The sequence below is a fragment of the Rhopalosiphum padi genome, chromosome 3 (assembly GCF_020882245.1).
Source record: "Rhopalosiphum padi isolate XX-2018 chromosome 3, ASM2088224v1, whole genome shotgun sequence".
Classification (NCBI taxonomy): Eukaryota; Metazoa; Arthropoda; class Insecta; order Hemiptera; family Aphididae; genus Rhopalosiphum; species Rhopalosiphum padi.
This window is the reverse complement of record NC_083599.1, coordinates 3,981,765-3,995,558: the sequence shown is the minus strand read 5'-3', so window position 1 is coordinate 3,995,558 and position 13,794 is coordinate 3,981,765. Positions and strand designations below refer to the sequence as shown.

The window sequence follows — 13,794 nt, the reverse complement described above, 5'->3', positions numbered from 1 at the left end:
TATTATTTCAAAATTATAAGGAACGTAGTAAATTAATAAAAACAATACAATATTTTTATATTATTAGTAGTTTATATAAGAAAAAAAATAAAAACAATCTAGAAACAATACAATTTATTGTTTATTTATCAATTGGATTTCAATACCAATTTATAATACGCAAATAAAAAATAGAACTATTTTTTATTTAGCTTATATAATTTCTACATATTTTGCTGATTGAACAAGTAATTGAAAATTAAACTAAAATTAATGTTTTTCAAATGCATTGATCACACTATGAAGTAGAATATTTCCATAAAAAAAAAAATTCCTATGAATAATATCTACGAATTTTACATTTTATATTCCATTTGACTTAGTTTTTTTTTTATGGAAATATCTCAAAAAATCTCAGGTATTTATAGAACATATTGCAATAAATGATATTAACAGTAATAATAATTAAAATAACATTTTCTTTTTCAGAAAGACGCTTTTATTAATACAATATTGCGTTTCAATCTAAAATATGCAAAAAAAAATAAAAGTTTAATTTTGAAACTTTATTAAATTATTTGAAAATAATATGAAATATTGATAATAAGCGCCTTGTTAAAAAGAGTTAACCATCAATGAAATTTTTCAAAATTATTACTTAATAAATTGTATTTTTTACATTTTTAACGTGATATAATTTAAAGTAAGTACTTATTAGTTATTATAATTACAATTGTATTTTATTATTTAACTAAATACACAATATTTTAACTAAAATTAATTTATCAGAAGCACAATATTTGCTATACTACACTTAGTTTCTTTAATTCTGGATAAACCATACGCAATAGTCTCTAGAATTTATTTTTGGTTCAATAAAATTATACTTAACATTATGACAAAATGACAACATACTGTGAAAGTTTCATTTCAAAATGTATATAGTAATATAATTATTTGTAATGAATTGATTTAAATGGCTTAGAATATTAAATACATTCATTTTAGTGGCAATTTATTTTAATATTTTATCAACGAATATAATTTATTGATTACTTTTTTCTGCGGCTTTAAATTAAGATATTTGTAATATTTAAGTGATTATTACGAACATAACAAATTCGTATAGTATGCTAATTTTATTATGTCATGTATGTAAAAATTGTAGTTATAGTACAAACAATCATACAATTTCTTATATTTATTAAATTATTAAATAAAGTAATACATTCCCAAATACGCAAAAGAACAGTAGATTAAGGTGAGCTACATGCTGCATTTGAATCCTGAATATTTTCCGTGAGTCCCAGAGGACGGTTAAATTATGGTTGAATGGACATTCAAGAATTTGTTGAGGCTAAAGACCTTTTAGTTATTCAAAAAAAAAAAGTACAAATTTAATAAATCTACTGGGAACAACAAATCCTATGAAATTGGAATGCTTCAATATTATCATATAATCAATTATTATTGTTTAAAAAAAATTACTTCCCCAAATCCCGTGATAACGTGTTGAATATTAAAGTAATAAAGTGCTTAAGGTATTTTAAATTTAGGTGCATGATGCTATCTGCTATCACATTAAATGTTATGTATTGCATTATTCGTTGTTAATCTGTTAGTGATTTTATGTTTCCCGAAATAAAAATGTTCCTAAGTATACAAATACATTTTCTACACTGAGTTTAATATACATTACTATTTTATAAAATATAATAAAATATTTCATTAAATTGAGAAGCTCACCATAAAAATGATATTCTTCATATTTTACAGTTATTATTTAAAATTTAATTAAATTTTAATTTCTTACTAAGCATTAATTAACCGTACAAAAAATTAAATATTCTATTGTGAACCTGTATAAATTACTTTAAATTCAGTCTGTTTTATATGACGTAATGACGTATATTAGTATATTATTCCCTGTAATTTTATTATTTATTAAATTTTTTATTTTCAAATCTTATTACAAACTTAAAAACAAAAATGAATCATAATTGTCTATAAATATCAATTATTTTTATTTTTATTAAAACAAATAAACATCCATTAAGTAATAACTATCTGTATTTATAACTTATAATTAGGGTTACCTATACGGCTACACCATATACACCATAATGTGTTCATTGAAAGTCAAAGCTCTACAGTTAATCATTTTTTTTACTAACAACAAAACGACAAAATGACTTTTATCGAAAACTGGTTTTGCATTAAATCACAGTTTTTCCTTGTTATTTTGATAGAATTTATTTAATACTATTTACTATCTAGCTGGTTATTTAAAAAAAAAACAGGAAAAACCCAAAAAAATTTAGCAAAAAATTGTAATTTTATGCAAAATCAATGTAGTTATTTAGTAAAGCTCAAATACCGAAAACCATAGATACTTAGAATATCTATAATTATTCATAAAATAAATAATAAATTCTATAGTTGAAAATAAAAGATTCTTTTTTTAAAAAACTTAAATATCAATCAAACATTTTTTTATTGATAAAATTACTTGAAGACTTAATATACCTATAAGATTCTTCATGAATTATTATTTAAGACATTAAAAATAATAAAGATACATATTGGTGTTTATAATATATATATTTTTTTTATTCGAGCATTTTAAATTCACGAAAATTTGCAAATAGTTTTGTAGTTAAAAATGTATAAAATATTCAATTTTTATAACTAATACGAGATTCCCCTCATAAGTAATCTATACTATAAACAATAAATATACAATTCCTTTATTGACACGTTTTTAAGTTAAAATTTGGACAAAATTAGATATTTAAACAAAAAATGACGGTTTAGGTTATTTTGTGTTAAGTTAAAATACTCGTGTGTACTTAGAACTGTCATTGTATAATTATTAATTATTATATTTTGTATACACAATATATACATATATATATATTGTTATACATAATTCAACGTACTGTATTTTATAATTAGTAAAGTATAAATAACTTGAATAGCAATATAAATATCTTAAACAAATTTAAGGTTAGTTACGCTGGCATCCGCAGGTTGGAATAAATACTCAAAACCGGTACAAAAATTTGTAATATAATTTGTACGAATTTGTAATCGTATTTTGGAAATTTGTACACCCCCCCAAATGGGGGAAAAACACTTTTTCATCTCGGATGCCAGCGTAACGTTACTCCAGCATCCGCATTCATGATTTTTATCTTAGACACTCAAAACCGGTACAAAAATTTGTAATATAATTTGTACGAATTTGTAATCGTATTTTGGAAATTTGTACACCCCCCCAAATGGGGGAAAAACACTTTTTCATCTCGGATGCCAGCGTAACGTTACTCCAGCATCCGCATTCATGATTTTTATCTTAGACACTCAAAACCGGTACAAAAATTTGTAATATAATTTGTACGAATTTGTAATCGTATTTTGGAAATTTGTATTCCATTCTAACCTATAGATCTAGACAAAAACTGATTGTAATAATACGTTACCTATTTAAAAAATAGTAGAGATCAATCTTAAAATTAACAGTAAACATTTTCATAATAAAAAAAAAGATAATAATAAATAGTATTAGATTATTTGGTTATAAAATCTTTTAAATGAACTGAAAATTATAAACTTGAATTAAATTTTACATATGCTTCTCTGCTTTTAAAAACCTTTTAAATAAACTAATAAATCAAAAAAAAACCAATCTGTAAATTAAATACAACTGTAAAAGTAATGATAATTAAACCGTAAAAAACAATAATTCTACATCATTTTCACTCGATAAGCGTGTGTTTTGGACTTTGATTTTTGTGTCATCATATGTTTCCCATTTACAGTTTTCTCTGAAAGCAGATGCTGTATAGTGTCCCATGGCATTTCGCAATCCTCTCCTGTCTCCACCATAAAAACTTACTACTCCTCTTAATTTGAATATTTTATCTCCAACTTTTACAAATTTTTCCAAATCATCTAATTTAGATGTAATTGGACGTGCGTAGTTTTGTTTTATTAAATGAAGTGGAACACTCTCAATATTTCCCGTGCTAGTTGATGCTTCTAGATCTAAATAAAAGCATTTTATTACATAAAATATTTATAAATTTTTTTTGGTTCAAGCTAATAATATTTACCTGAAGGAATCGAGTTCAATTCGATAATTATATGTGTTGTAGATTCCACTGTTATACTTCTTTTATTTCCACAGAAAGAGCAATTTTCTTCAGAGTCCTTTATATATTCTTGCAGATCATTTGCTATATTTATTCGACCATCGTACACATTTAATGAAAGCTGTGTAGATGTGACTTTTAACACAGGTACAGAACAAAAATTGTGGTTACATTTACTAGTTTTTATAAATGAAGGCATTTCACTCATCATTTTATTTGCCATGGATGCAGCAGTATCAGTTGTATCAATCGATTTAAGACCACCTACTAAAGTTTCAACTTTATTTGCGAAAAATTGTAGCAAAAGTAATGCTCGATTATAATAAATTTGTTTAACTTTTTTTTCAGTAATCATTTGCAATGCTATATTTGAAGTCAAATTTGATGAACTTAAGTCGCTTAAATATTTTCGATAAACCCCACTGTCTGCAGCTGATGTTGCTAAGAGTGACAATATCGAATCAACCGAACAAGTATTGCTTATAATTAACTTTCCATGATCGGGTACCATAATTGGTTTGCTAAGTAGAGAATTCCCATTTTTCAAAAGTATAATTGAAGTTATATTTCCCTTTTTATTGAGGTCTAATAATTCAAATCCTGGTTGTCGAACAAGATAGGAACGCGAAGATCGTGAATTTTGTAGTTTTCTTTTTCTATTCCAACTTTCTGTTGCTTTATTTTCAGCTATAGTTGAATTTTTTTTATCACAATCGAGACAAATTCTTGGTTCTCCATAACCTTCATCCGTGTTAGGAATTCTAATGGAGCAACCAAATAAATGAACAGCTTTTTTACACTGTATACACTTGTAAAGACCTGTTGGGATATCTCCATTTCTGCAAAGTTGGCATTGAATATTTTTTAAATCAGTATCAAAAATTGAACTTTTATTATTTGTTTGGTGCTCGTTTACGTCAATAGAAATACATGAAGATAATGATGAATCATCAGTAGAATTGGCAGTAGCATCACTATGCTCGTTAGACTTAAAATTATCGTAGAGCTCATTGTCATTCGAGTATGTGTTCAAGTCATTATCAGTATGGCTGTGAGATAAGCTGATATCATTTTGATTCATAAAATTAGTATCGCTTATTATCAAGAAATCATCTTCATAAGCCATTAAGTCATCATTATTAATTGAATGGGATAAGCTTACATTATTTTGATTATCATAATATGTGTTATTATCATTATTACTACGTGAGCGTTGATCGAGTGACTTTATCGTTTTATTATCGTTTTCTCCTTGTAATAAAAGATGATCGCCTCTATAATATAAAATCAGTTCTTCTACAAATGAATCTACTCTCAGGGGCAAATGACTATTTTTGAACACACGATTTTTTATATGATTAAAATTACTCTCAATCCTGCTACTAGACGCAGTTTCTTCTCCAAATCCAAAATGTTGTCTCATTATATCGGACCAACAAGGAAATAATTTAAATGTTCTTATAAGGATAGGTTCGAGTGCAAGTAGATATTGTGCATTATCGGAAATTCCCTTTACATCTTTAACTTTTGATCTAGATTTATCAGCAATACTTTGTGCCCAATCTTTGAAAGTCGTATTGGTGTTAGATGTATTTTCATCATCAGTATTATATTCATCAATGCTGCTAGTTGTATTGTTTGGATCTGGTTCATTACACTCATCAGATTCTACTAAATCTATAACACTGGTTGTTACTAATGATTGTAAATAACGCTTGGCTTTATAACAAGGTGTCCACGTATTCATCCCCTCTATATTTCCATCAAATTTACTTAAAATGACATCGAATAATGCTTCTAAAATCTTTTCGGCATCTTTAATTGATGTACAGAGAACGAGTAGTCCCATAGTTCGAGTAATAATTTGTTTTGTGCTAGGATAAATAGAATTTTTTATTGGGCCCCATTGAGTCACAAGATGTATAAAATGATTTATATCGTTTCTTATATAGCATAAAGGTATTTCTATGTCTTCGTTTTTAACCACCAGAGAGAAACATGCATTCAGATATCTGTCAAGAGATGAGTATTGAGTAAATGCTTGTACTAGACCAGACATCAGTGCTAAAGATTGGTCACTGATTACTACTTTTGGAGGTTTGACATTACATTTTAACCATCTTTTAAGCCACATAAATATTGCCAAATTGTCATGTTCTTCTGATAGCATCGAAAAGGCAGTAAAATTTTTATTATTTAAATTTATAACACCTTCATACAAAAATATAGGACCAGTTTTATTTCTTTTAATTTTTCGGCAACATCCACCTGTAGCATCAAATGAAATTGTAGGTGTACTATTTTGGTTATAATACTGTTTATATATTTGTAATTGTAACGGGCTCCAAAAATGAATAAAAAATTTATCTAGACCAATACCATGAATGGATGTTGAAAATGTACTATTGTCTTTCATTAATTCTAATGCTTTAATTGGATCACTGTGAAATCTAGTTGCTGATGCTGCTCTGTGCTTAAGAGCTCTTAAAGCATTGACATTAGGTATTTGAGCAGGGATACTGTCACCTTTAAAATTGAAAAATAAAATAAAATAATTTTGTTAAAATTGGATTAGTTTATTTACAAAGGTATAAGGTTAAGAATTGTACACGTTATACACATTTTTTAGAATCTACAGTATAATGTTTATTTAAATAAATGCTGCCCAAAAATATCAATAGTAGGTACTATAATAATATATTATATAATATCATAATTACCTTCTTTCATTAAAACATTTGCTTGATTTCGAGTATAAATCGACGGATCCATTCGCTGACTCAGCAATGCGTTTAAAGCACGTTCTTTTTCCGCACCCATAAGTCTCCGTTTTTTAAAATGATCTCCATTAAAATTTCCACTGTATACGCATTTCATAACTACTCTAAATTATTAATAATAGTTGTAAAATATAATATGAAATAATAACTTATATTATATTAAGACAAGTATATGAAATAGGTTTATACTAACCGAGTATCTGCTGCTGGTACTGAATCTATCCTTCCGTTAAATGATGAATTACATTCTGAACATTGTCCTTGTATGGTAAGAAAAACGATACCAGAAAAGCTGACCACCGGCCTTTTTTGAAATTTAAGACAACAAGGTAATCTTGTATGTAAAAAAAAGTGTTGTTGGATCACATTGCTCCATTCATACGGAGTAAGTATATTATAAGTTCTATAACCTCTCTTTTCGCAATGCACTGTTTGACGAGGTTGAATTAATTTCCATTCATCGACAGAAAATGTTATATCAAAAATACATTTTTCATAGTTATTAGAATTTAAATTATTTTCATCAGAAGAAGATGTATCATAATATGTTGTAGAGTTAATACCATAATGTTCTAAAAATTATAATTAGAATAAAGTTTATAATGATTCTAAGCTAAATCGAATTATTATGTAAACTAGGTATATAAAATGTATATATGTACTTACTTTTTACTGTGTGGGGGGAGTTTACATCTGTTTTATTAGCAGGTAAAATACCAAGAATATTTAGTATATTTCCACCATTACGAGTAACACGAATACGTATTGATCCTGGTGTAACAACATCTTGAATCCCTTCACTTACACTGGACGCTATTCTTCGCCACACTTCTGCGTTAACACCAGCAATATCTAGATTAAAACATAATTTTACTGACAACAAATAGGCACCGACAATGTTCATCAATATGTTCAAGTAAATATTTGATTTGTTTCAAATAATTCCAATTTCAAATGATGGCGTAAACGTTTAATTTATTAACAAAGCGTTTAAAGAAAACCATCTTAAACTCGTCTGATTTAGGCAAAGGTGTCAGATTTAGTTTGAAATATACTACCTATGAACATTTTACACTTTTCTTAAGAGAACCATATATACCCACAAAATCAAAATTGACAGACTTTAATCACTAAAATTGTAAGAAAAATATAGTTACCTAATATAGTAATCCCTAAATCTGACCCTAATTATAACTACCTTACTCAAAAAAAACAAAAAGATTGGTAATTCTTTTTATAATACACAATTTTATTGAAACGTAAAAATACAAAGTATTTTACTTCGAAAAAATTGTATTTACTCTACAAGATATTTGTTAGAAATAATAATATATATTTTTTTTTTGTTATTGATCTTGAAATTTTTTAATTTCCGCTTCGACAGCTGAGGCCATTAGCGTTACATAAAAAATAATACATATATATATATAATTTACAATATTGATATTTTATCTTAAAGTAAATTCATTAATTTAGTTGCTTTTAGGAATTCTATTGTGTTGATTTCATTATAATAATATTTGTTAACAGTATAGGTAATAATTGTTTTACTTACTTTTACCATCGAAAATTTCATTTTTATTTTTTAAAACTTCTTTATCAACAACAGATGGATCGACTTTTGGTTTTCTACCTGCCTACACATATAAAACATTTATTAATTTAATATCACTAACGACATATTTTAAAATATGAAATAGAAGATAGTCTAGGCATAGATCAATGTTATTATTAATTATTATGTTCATATTGTGTAGTATGTACAATTTTTAAATTTAAGAAATTATTTAAATTCCACATATTCTTACACTTCTAATAGGTACGAGCGGTATAATAATCGTGTAGTAGGTAAGAAACATTTAAACGAAAAATTTCACAAATTTTATATGCGAAAAATAAAGTTATTCATTTTAAATAAATAGGTATGCTATTAGTTATTTAAAAAAAAAAATCATTTTATTAGGTACGTTATATAATAATAAAATATTAGTATATATAATAATATTATAATATAATAATATTATTATAATAATATTTTAATAAAAATAAAAAAAAAAAAAATAATAATATTTTTATTTTTTATTTTTTATTTATATTTTTTTATTTTTTAATATTTTTATTATAATATTATAATATTATAATTATATTATAATCCTCATTTGTACCTATATAAATATAGTATATACTATATGATAATATTGATATTATATTATATAAAATGTACAGATGTAGGTATACGTTTACATGTAAATTTAAATATATTATTTATAATGCCTAAATAATTATTAAAATATATAAAATGTAAAAATTGTTAGTCAGTATTACTAGTATTTACCCGTAGTTTCACCCAAGGTAATTATAATATATTATAACATTATATTATGATGATTAATAATAGGTACTTACCATTATAACGACGGTGAAATTGAATATTATTATAAATAATTGAATTAAGCAAAATAAAAACTCGGAAATCAGGAAATCTGATCACGGAGAAATCCAAACGACAAATGATCGTATAAAATACTAATCGGTAATCATCAGAAATCATATTATTACAAAATTATTTTTAATTTATATTATATAGACCAAAATAGCTATTTATAACAATAGAGGATGGTCTATATATATATATATATTATATATTATATATATATAACAATAAATAATAGAGATGGTCGCTACGATGACGCCCGTCAAAATTAGGAAAAACCAACAAAATATCTGCTGCACGTCGCACGTGAATAACCACAACATAAACTTAACTATTACCATACAGTTAAAATAAAAACTGCACGATATTTATCATATTTATATTTTTTTAAATAAACAAAATAAAATAGTATATTATGATTAACAATTATACATAAAAATATTACAAAGAATACAATTATATTAATATGATATAACTGAGTTACTACTTTAGAAACTAATTAAAATTAAACAAGCTTAAAAAATGAAGAAACTCTACCAGCATTGCTTATTTGCTTAAATTATCTCTAAGTATATCAATAAGGAATATTGTACGTAATAATATGTAAAAATACAAATACATTTGTTGTATAATTTAAAATTATTTGGAAATAAATCATGATTATATACTACAGCTCTACGGTTGATGAAATAACGTCACGCTGGCGCCCGACGTTAAATGTTGATTTTGCACATGTTAGGAAGGTGTACCTCTACTATTTTTTAAATAGGTAACGTATTATTACAATCAGTTTTTGTCTAGATCTATAGGTTAGAATGGAATACAAATTTCCAAAATACGATTACAAATTCGTACAAATTATATTACAAATTTTTGTACCAATTTTGAGTGTCTAAGATAAAAATCATGAATGCGGATGCTGGAGTAACGTTACGCTGGCATCCGAGATGAAAAAGTGTTTTTCCCCCATTTGGGGGGGTGTACAAATTTCCAAAATACGATTACAAATTCGTACAAATTATATTACAAATTTTTGTACCGGTTTTGAGTGTCTAAGATAAAAATCATGAATGCGGATGCTGGAGTAACGTTACGCTGGCATCCGAGATGAAAAAGTGTTTTTCCCCCATTTGGGGGGGTGTACAAATTTCCAAAATACGATTACAAATTCGTACAAATTATATTACAAATTTTTGTACCGGTTTTGAGTGTCTAAGATAAAAATCATGAATGCGGATGCTGGAGTAACGTTACGCTGGCATCCGAGATGAAAAAGTGTTTTTCCCCCATTTGGGGGGGTGTACAAATTTCCAAAATACGATTACAAATTCGTACAAATTATATTACAAATTTTTGTACCGGTTTTGAGTGTCTAAGATAAAAATCATGAATGCGGATGCTGGAGTAACGTTACGCTGGCATCCGAGATGAAAAAGTGTTTTTCCCCCATTTGGGGGGGTGTACAAATTTCCAAAATACGATTACAAATTCGTACAAATTATATTACAAATTTTTGTACCGGTTTTGAGTGTCTAAGATAAAAATCATGAATGCGGATGCTGGAGTAACGTTACGCTGGCATCCGAGATGAAAAAGTGTTTTTCCCCCATTTGGGGGGGTGTACAAATTTCCAAAATACGATTACAAATTCGTACAAATTATATTACAAATTTTTGTACCGGTTTTGAGTATTTATTCCAACCTGCGGATGCCAGCGTAACTCACCTACAAATTTACTCAGAAATAAGTAGACTGACAGACGGCCGTCTTCGTTTTGAAACGTTTCTAATGTGCAACGATTAAAAACTGAATTCTTATTTATCGCGTAAAACGCGGTGACTTTGACGAAGTACACTGAACACTTATACAAAACGCCACACAGCGGTTGCCCCTTGTTTTATTTTTTTTTTTATTTTTACTCTGCATGTAACAAGATTCGTGTTATCGTATATATTCGACAGAATATAGAACGGAGAAATGAAATGAAAATCGTTGTTAGTAAATACAATTATCGTTATTCGCAAAGTTTGTGTCGCTCTCTGTTTGGCGCGTTTAATGTTATTATTATACGTCTGCCACGGGATATCTGTCGTACGTACACATATCGAGAGAGCGCGTCGGTCGTTTTAAAACGCACTGGAGCTCCGGCTCGGACGAATAAGACAATATTATTATAATATATAATACTATTGTTGTTATTACTCCGTCGCGATCGACGAAGAAGGGATGAGGAGGGGACCCGGTCAGATTTCAAGCCGACTCCGTCACCGCCGGTATCCCCCTCCCCCCCCCCCCAAACACCGCAGCACCGTTGCCACTAATATTTAACTTTGACTCTTTCGCGTATATATAATATATAAGTGGCACAGTTATCGTCGTGCAATTAAAACTTTGAAGTTTGTTGATCATCTCTTTGATGTGACGGCGCGACGCCGCCACCACCACCACCGTCACCACAGCCGCAGAAACCGAGACGTCTCGCTATGTAATAATAATTAGCGTACATTCAGACATGTCGTAATAATAATTAGCGTATATATTCTCACTGCGTGCGCGTGCGGCAAAAGTTTTATTAAACGTCTATTATCAGCACAGCATCCCGAGGGTAAATAGTTAAGAATGTAATTTGACGAGAGAGAAGTCACTCGAACAGCGGCGCGCGCGTATATACAATATTATGGTGGGGCTGGGGCTACAGCAGCAGCAGCAACAGCAGCAGAAGCAGCAGGAGCAGTAGTTTGGCGTTGATTTCCCCTCTCTCGAAGGTTTTCCGCCCTACCTTGGGGCATCGTCTTAACGTCCCCCCCCCCGCAGCCGCACAATATAATATGCACCATATTATTATTATTATTATCCGTATAAGTCTCTCCTCCAGTCTCACGCGGCGGCGCATGCGTTGCGGTATATATAACGTTTTATTATTATACATATATATATATATATATATATATTGTAGTAGGTACGATATCCTCCGGTGTTTAATTAACTGTATTACCTGTCATACTGCACGTCGTCGTCGTCGTCGTCGTCGTGTATCGCCGCGACTCGAGTGTGCACACGCATCCCCGCGCCGCCGCCGTCGACGTAGTCGTCGTCCTCTGCGCCAGACACATAGCACACTCGCCCCCGAATAATTATTAATATGTCGATCAAAAACATTCGGCTGTGCGATGGGGGTGCGCGCGGTTGTGTTGTCGGCGGGATGCGTTTGTCGGCGGGTGTTGCGGGGTGACGCGCGATGGGGGGAACCCTGTTTTGCACTTCCGGGAAAATAAGCCGCGGCGTTGTGTACGCGACTTCCGCGAGTTTGTTAGATATATTATTATTATTATTGTTATTATTATTATTATTATTGTTATTATTATTATATTCGCATAGATGTACCTGTCTTATAACAATATATATATATTATCTAATACACAACATGCGCTGCGGGTAGACGAACGGTGGCGGCGGCGGCGTTTATATATAATATTATTTTGCGTTAGTTTTGTTGTTATTAAAACCCTATAGGTACGTACTACGTACGTCGTGCACCTACACGCGAAACGAGAACTTGTGCGTTTCGATTCGGGGCGATAATAATAAAATCATCATAAATTATTATGATATATATATATACCGTCATCCGCGGGGAATCGCGTAGTTGTTCGAATACCGAGAAACGTGTGTTTGCTACAGCATCTCTATGGGGTCGCTGGCACACTCAGACGGATGTAGCTTATTATTATTATTAAAAATTATTATAGCACACCCGTATATATTATGTATAACGACGATTTAATTTCTTTTCGTAATTTCATCGATAACACTGACGTCATCGTGCGCAGTATACATTATAGTAACTACAAAATATGCTGTTAAATCGTCAAAAATATGTATAGGTGTACCTATCAATCAGGTACCCATTGCTCTGTGGTGACTTAGAGTCTTATAACTACACCAGTGGCGTGTGGTTTTATTGTATAGAAATTGATATTTCAAAGGTGGTAGATACCGTTTTGATATGACTGGTGCACAGTATTACTCATTGTATTGTCAATACAAAAAAAAAAAAACTTAATGCAATTTGAAATATAAGTTGCCGTTTAAAAACCAAATATACCTATACCAATATAATATACTTCATACAAAATAAAAAGTTCAATATTTTCAGTAAAATATTGTCTTCTATTTATTAAAAAAAATGCATTATATACAAATGTATTAAGCCTTGTTGACATAATACATTAAAAGAATATTTTGAACAGTACAAATAAAAGTAAATGTAAAGAATGTTAGCAAAAAAATGTTTTAGATACCTGCCCATTATTTGTTTATTTAAACAGTGAACCACCCATTAAACTATCTTGTAATATTTTTGTAAATTATTGTGTAATTTATAAATAATATAATTTTATAATAATATTACAAACTATAAAAATCTTTTTCAAATTTAGTTGTTTGT

General features: G+C 28.8%; 1 protein-coding gene across 1 annotated transcript; it reads right to left on the bottom strand.

Annotated features, from left to right (window-relative positions):
• Positions 1-3,584: 3,584 nt before the first annotated feature.
• Positions 3,585-4,341, bottom strand: LOC132928020 (uncharacterized). Its single transcript, XM_060992577.1, has 2 exons — positions 4,095-4,341; positions 3,585-4,026 (listed from the first exon to the last, which is right to left on the bottom strand). The coding sequence occupies exons 1-2, from the start codon at positions 4,339-4,341 to the stop codon at positions 3,704-3,706; spliced, it is 570 nt and encodes a 189-aa protein (XP_060848560.1). The 3' UTR covers positions 3,585-3,703.
• Positions 4,342-13,794: the final 9,453 nt, after the last annotated feature.

What these genes read in the sequence shown, in the direction of transcription:
- LOC132928020 (XM_060992577.1), bottom strand. Translation starts at nt 4,341, where the DNA reads ATGAGTGAAATGCCTTCATTTATAAAAACTAGTAAATGTAACCACAAT. An exon ending in ATTGAACTCGATTCCTTCAG is followed by an intron (nt 4,027 to 4,094) that starts GTAAATATTATT and finishes GCTTTTATTTAG; the next exon opens with ATCTAGAAGCATCAACTAGC.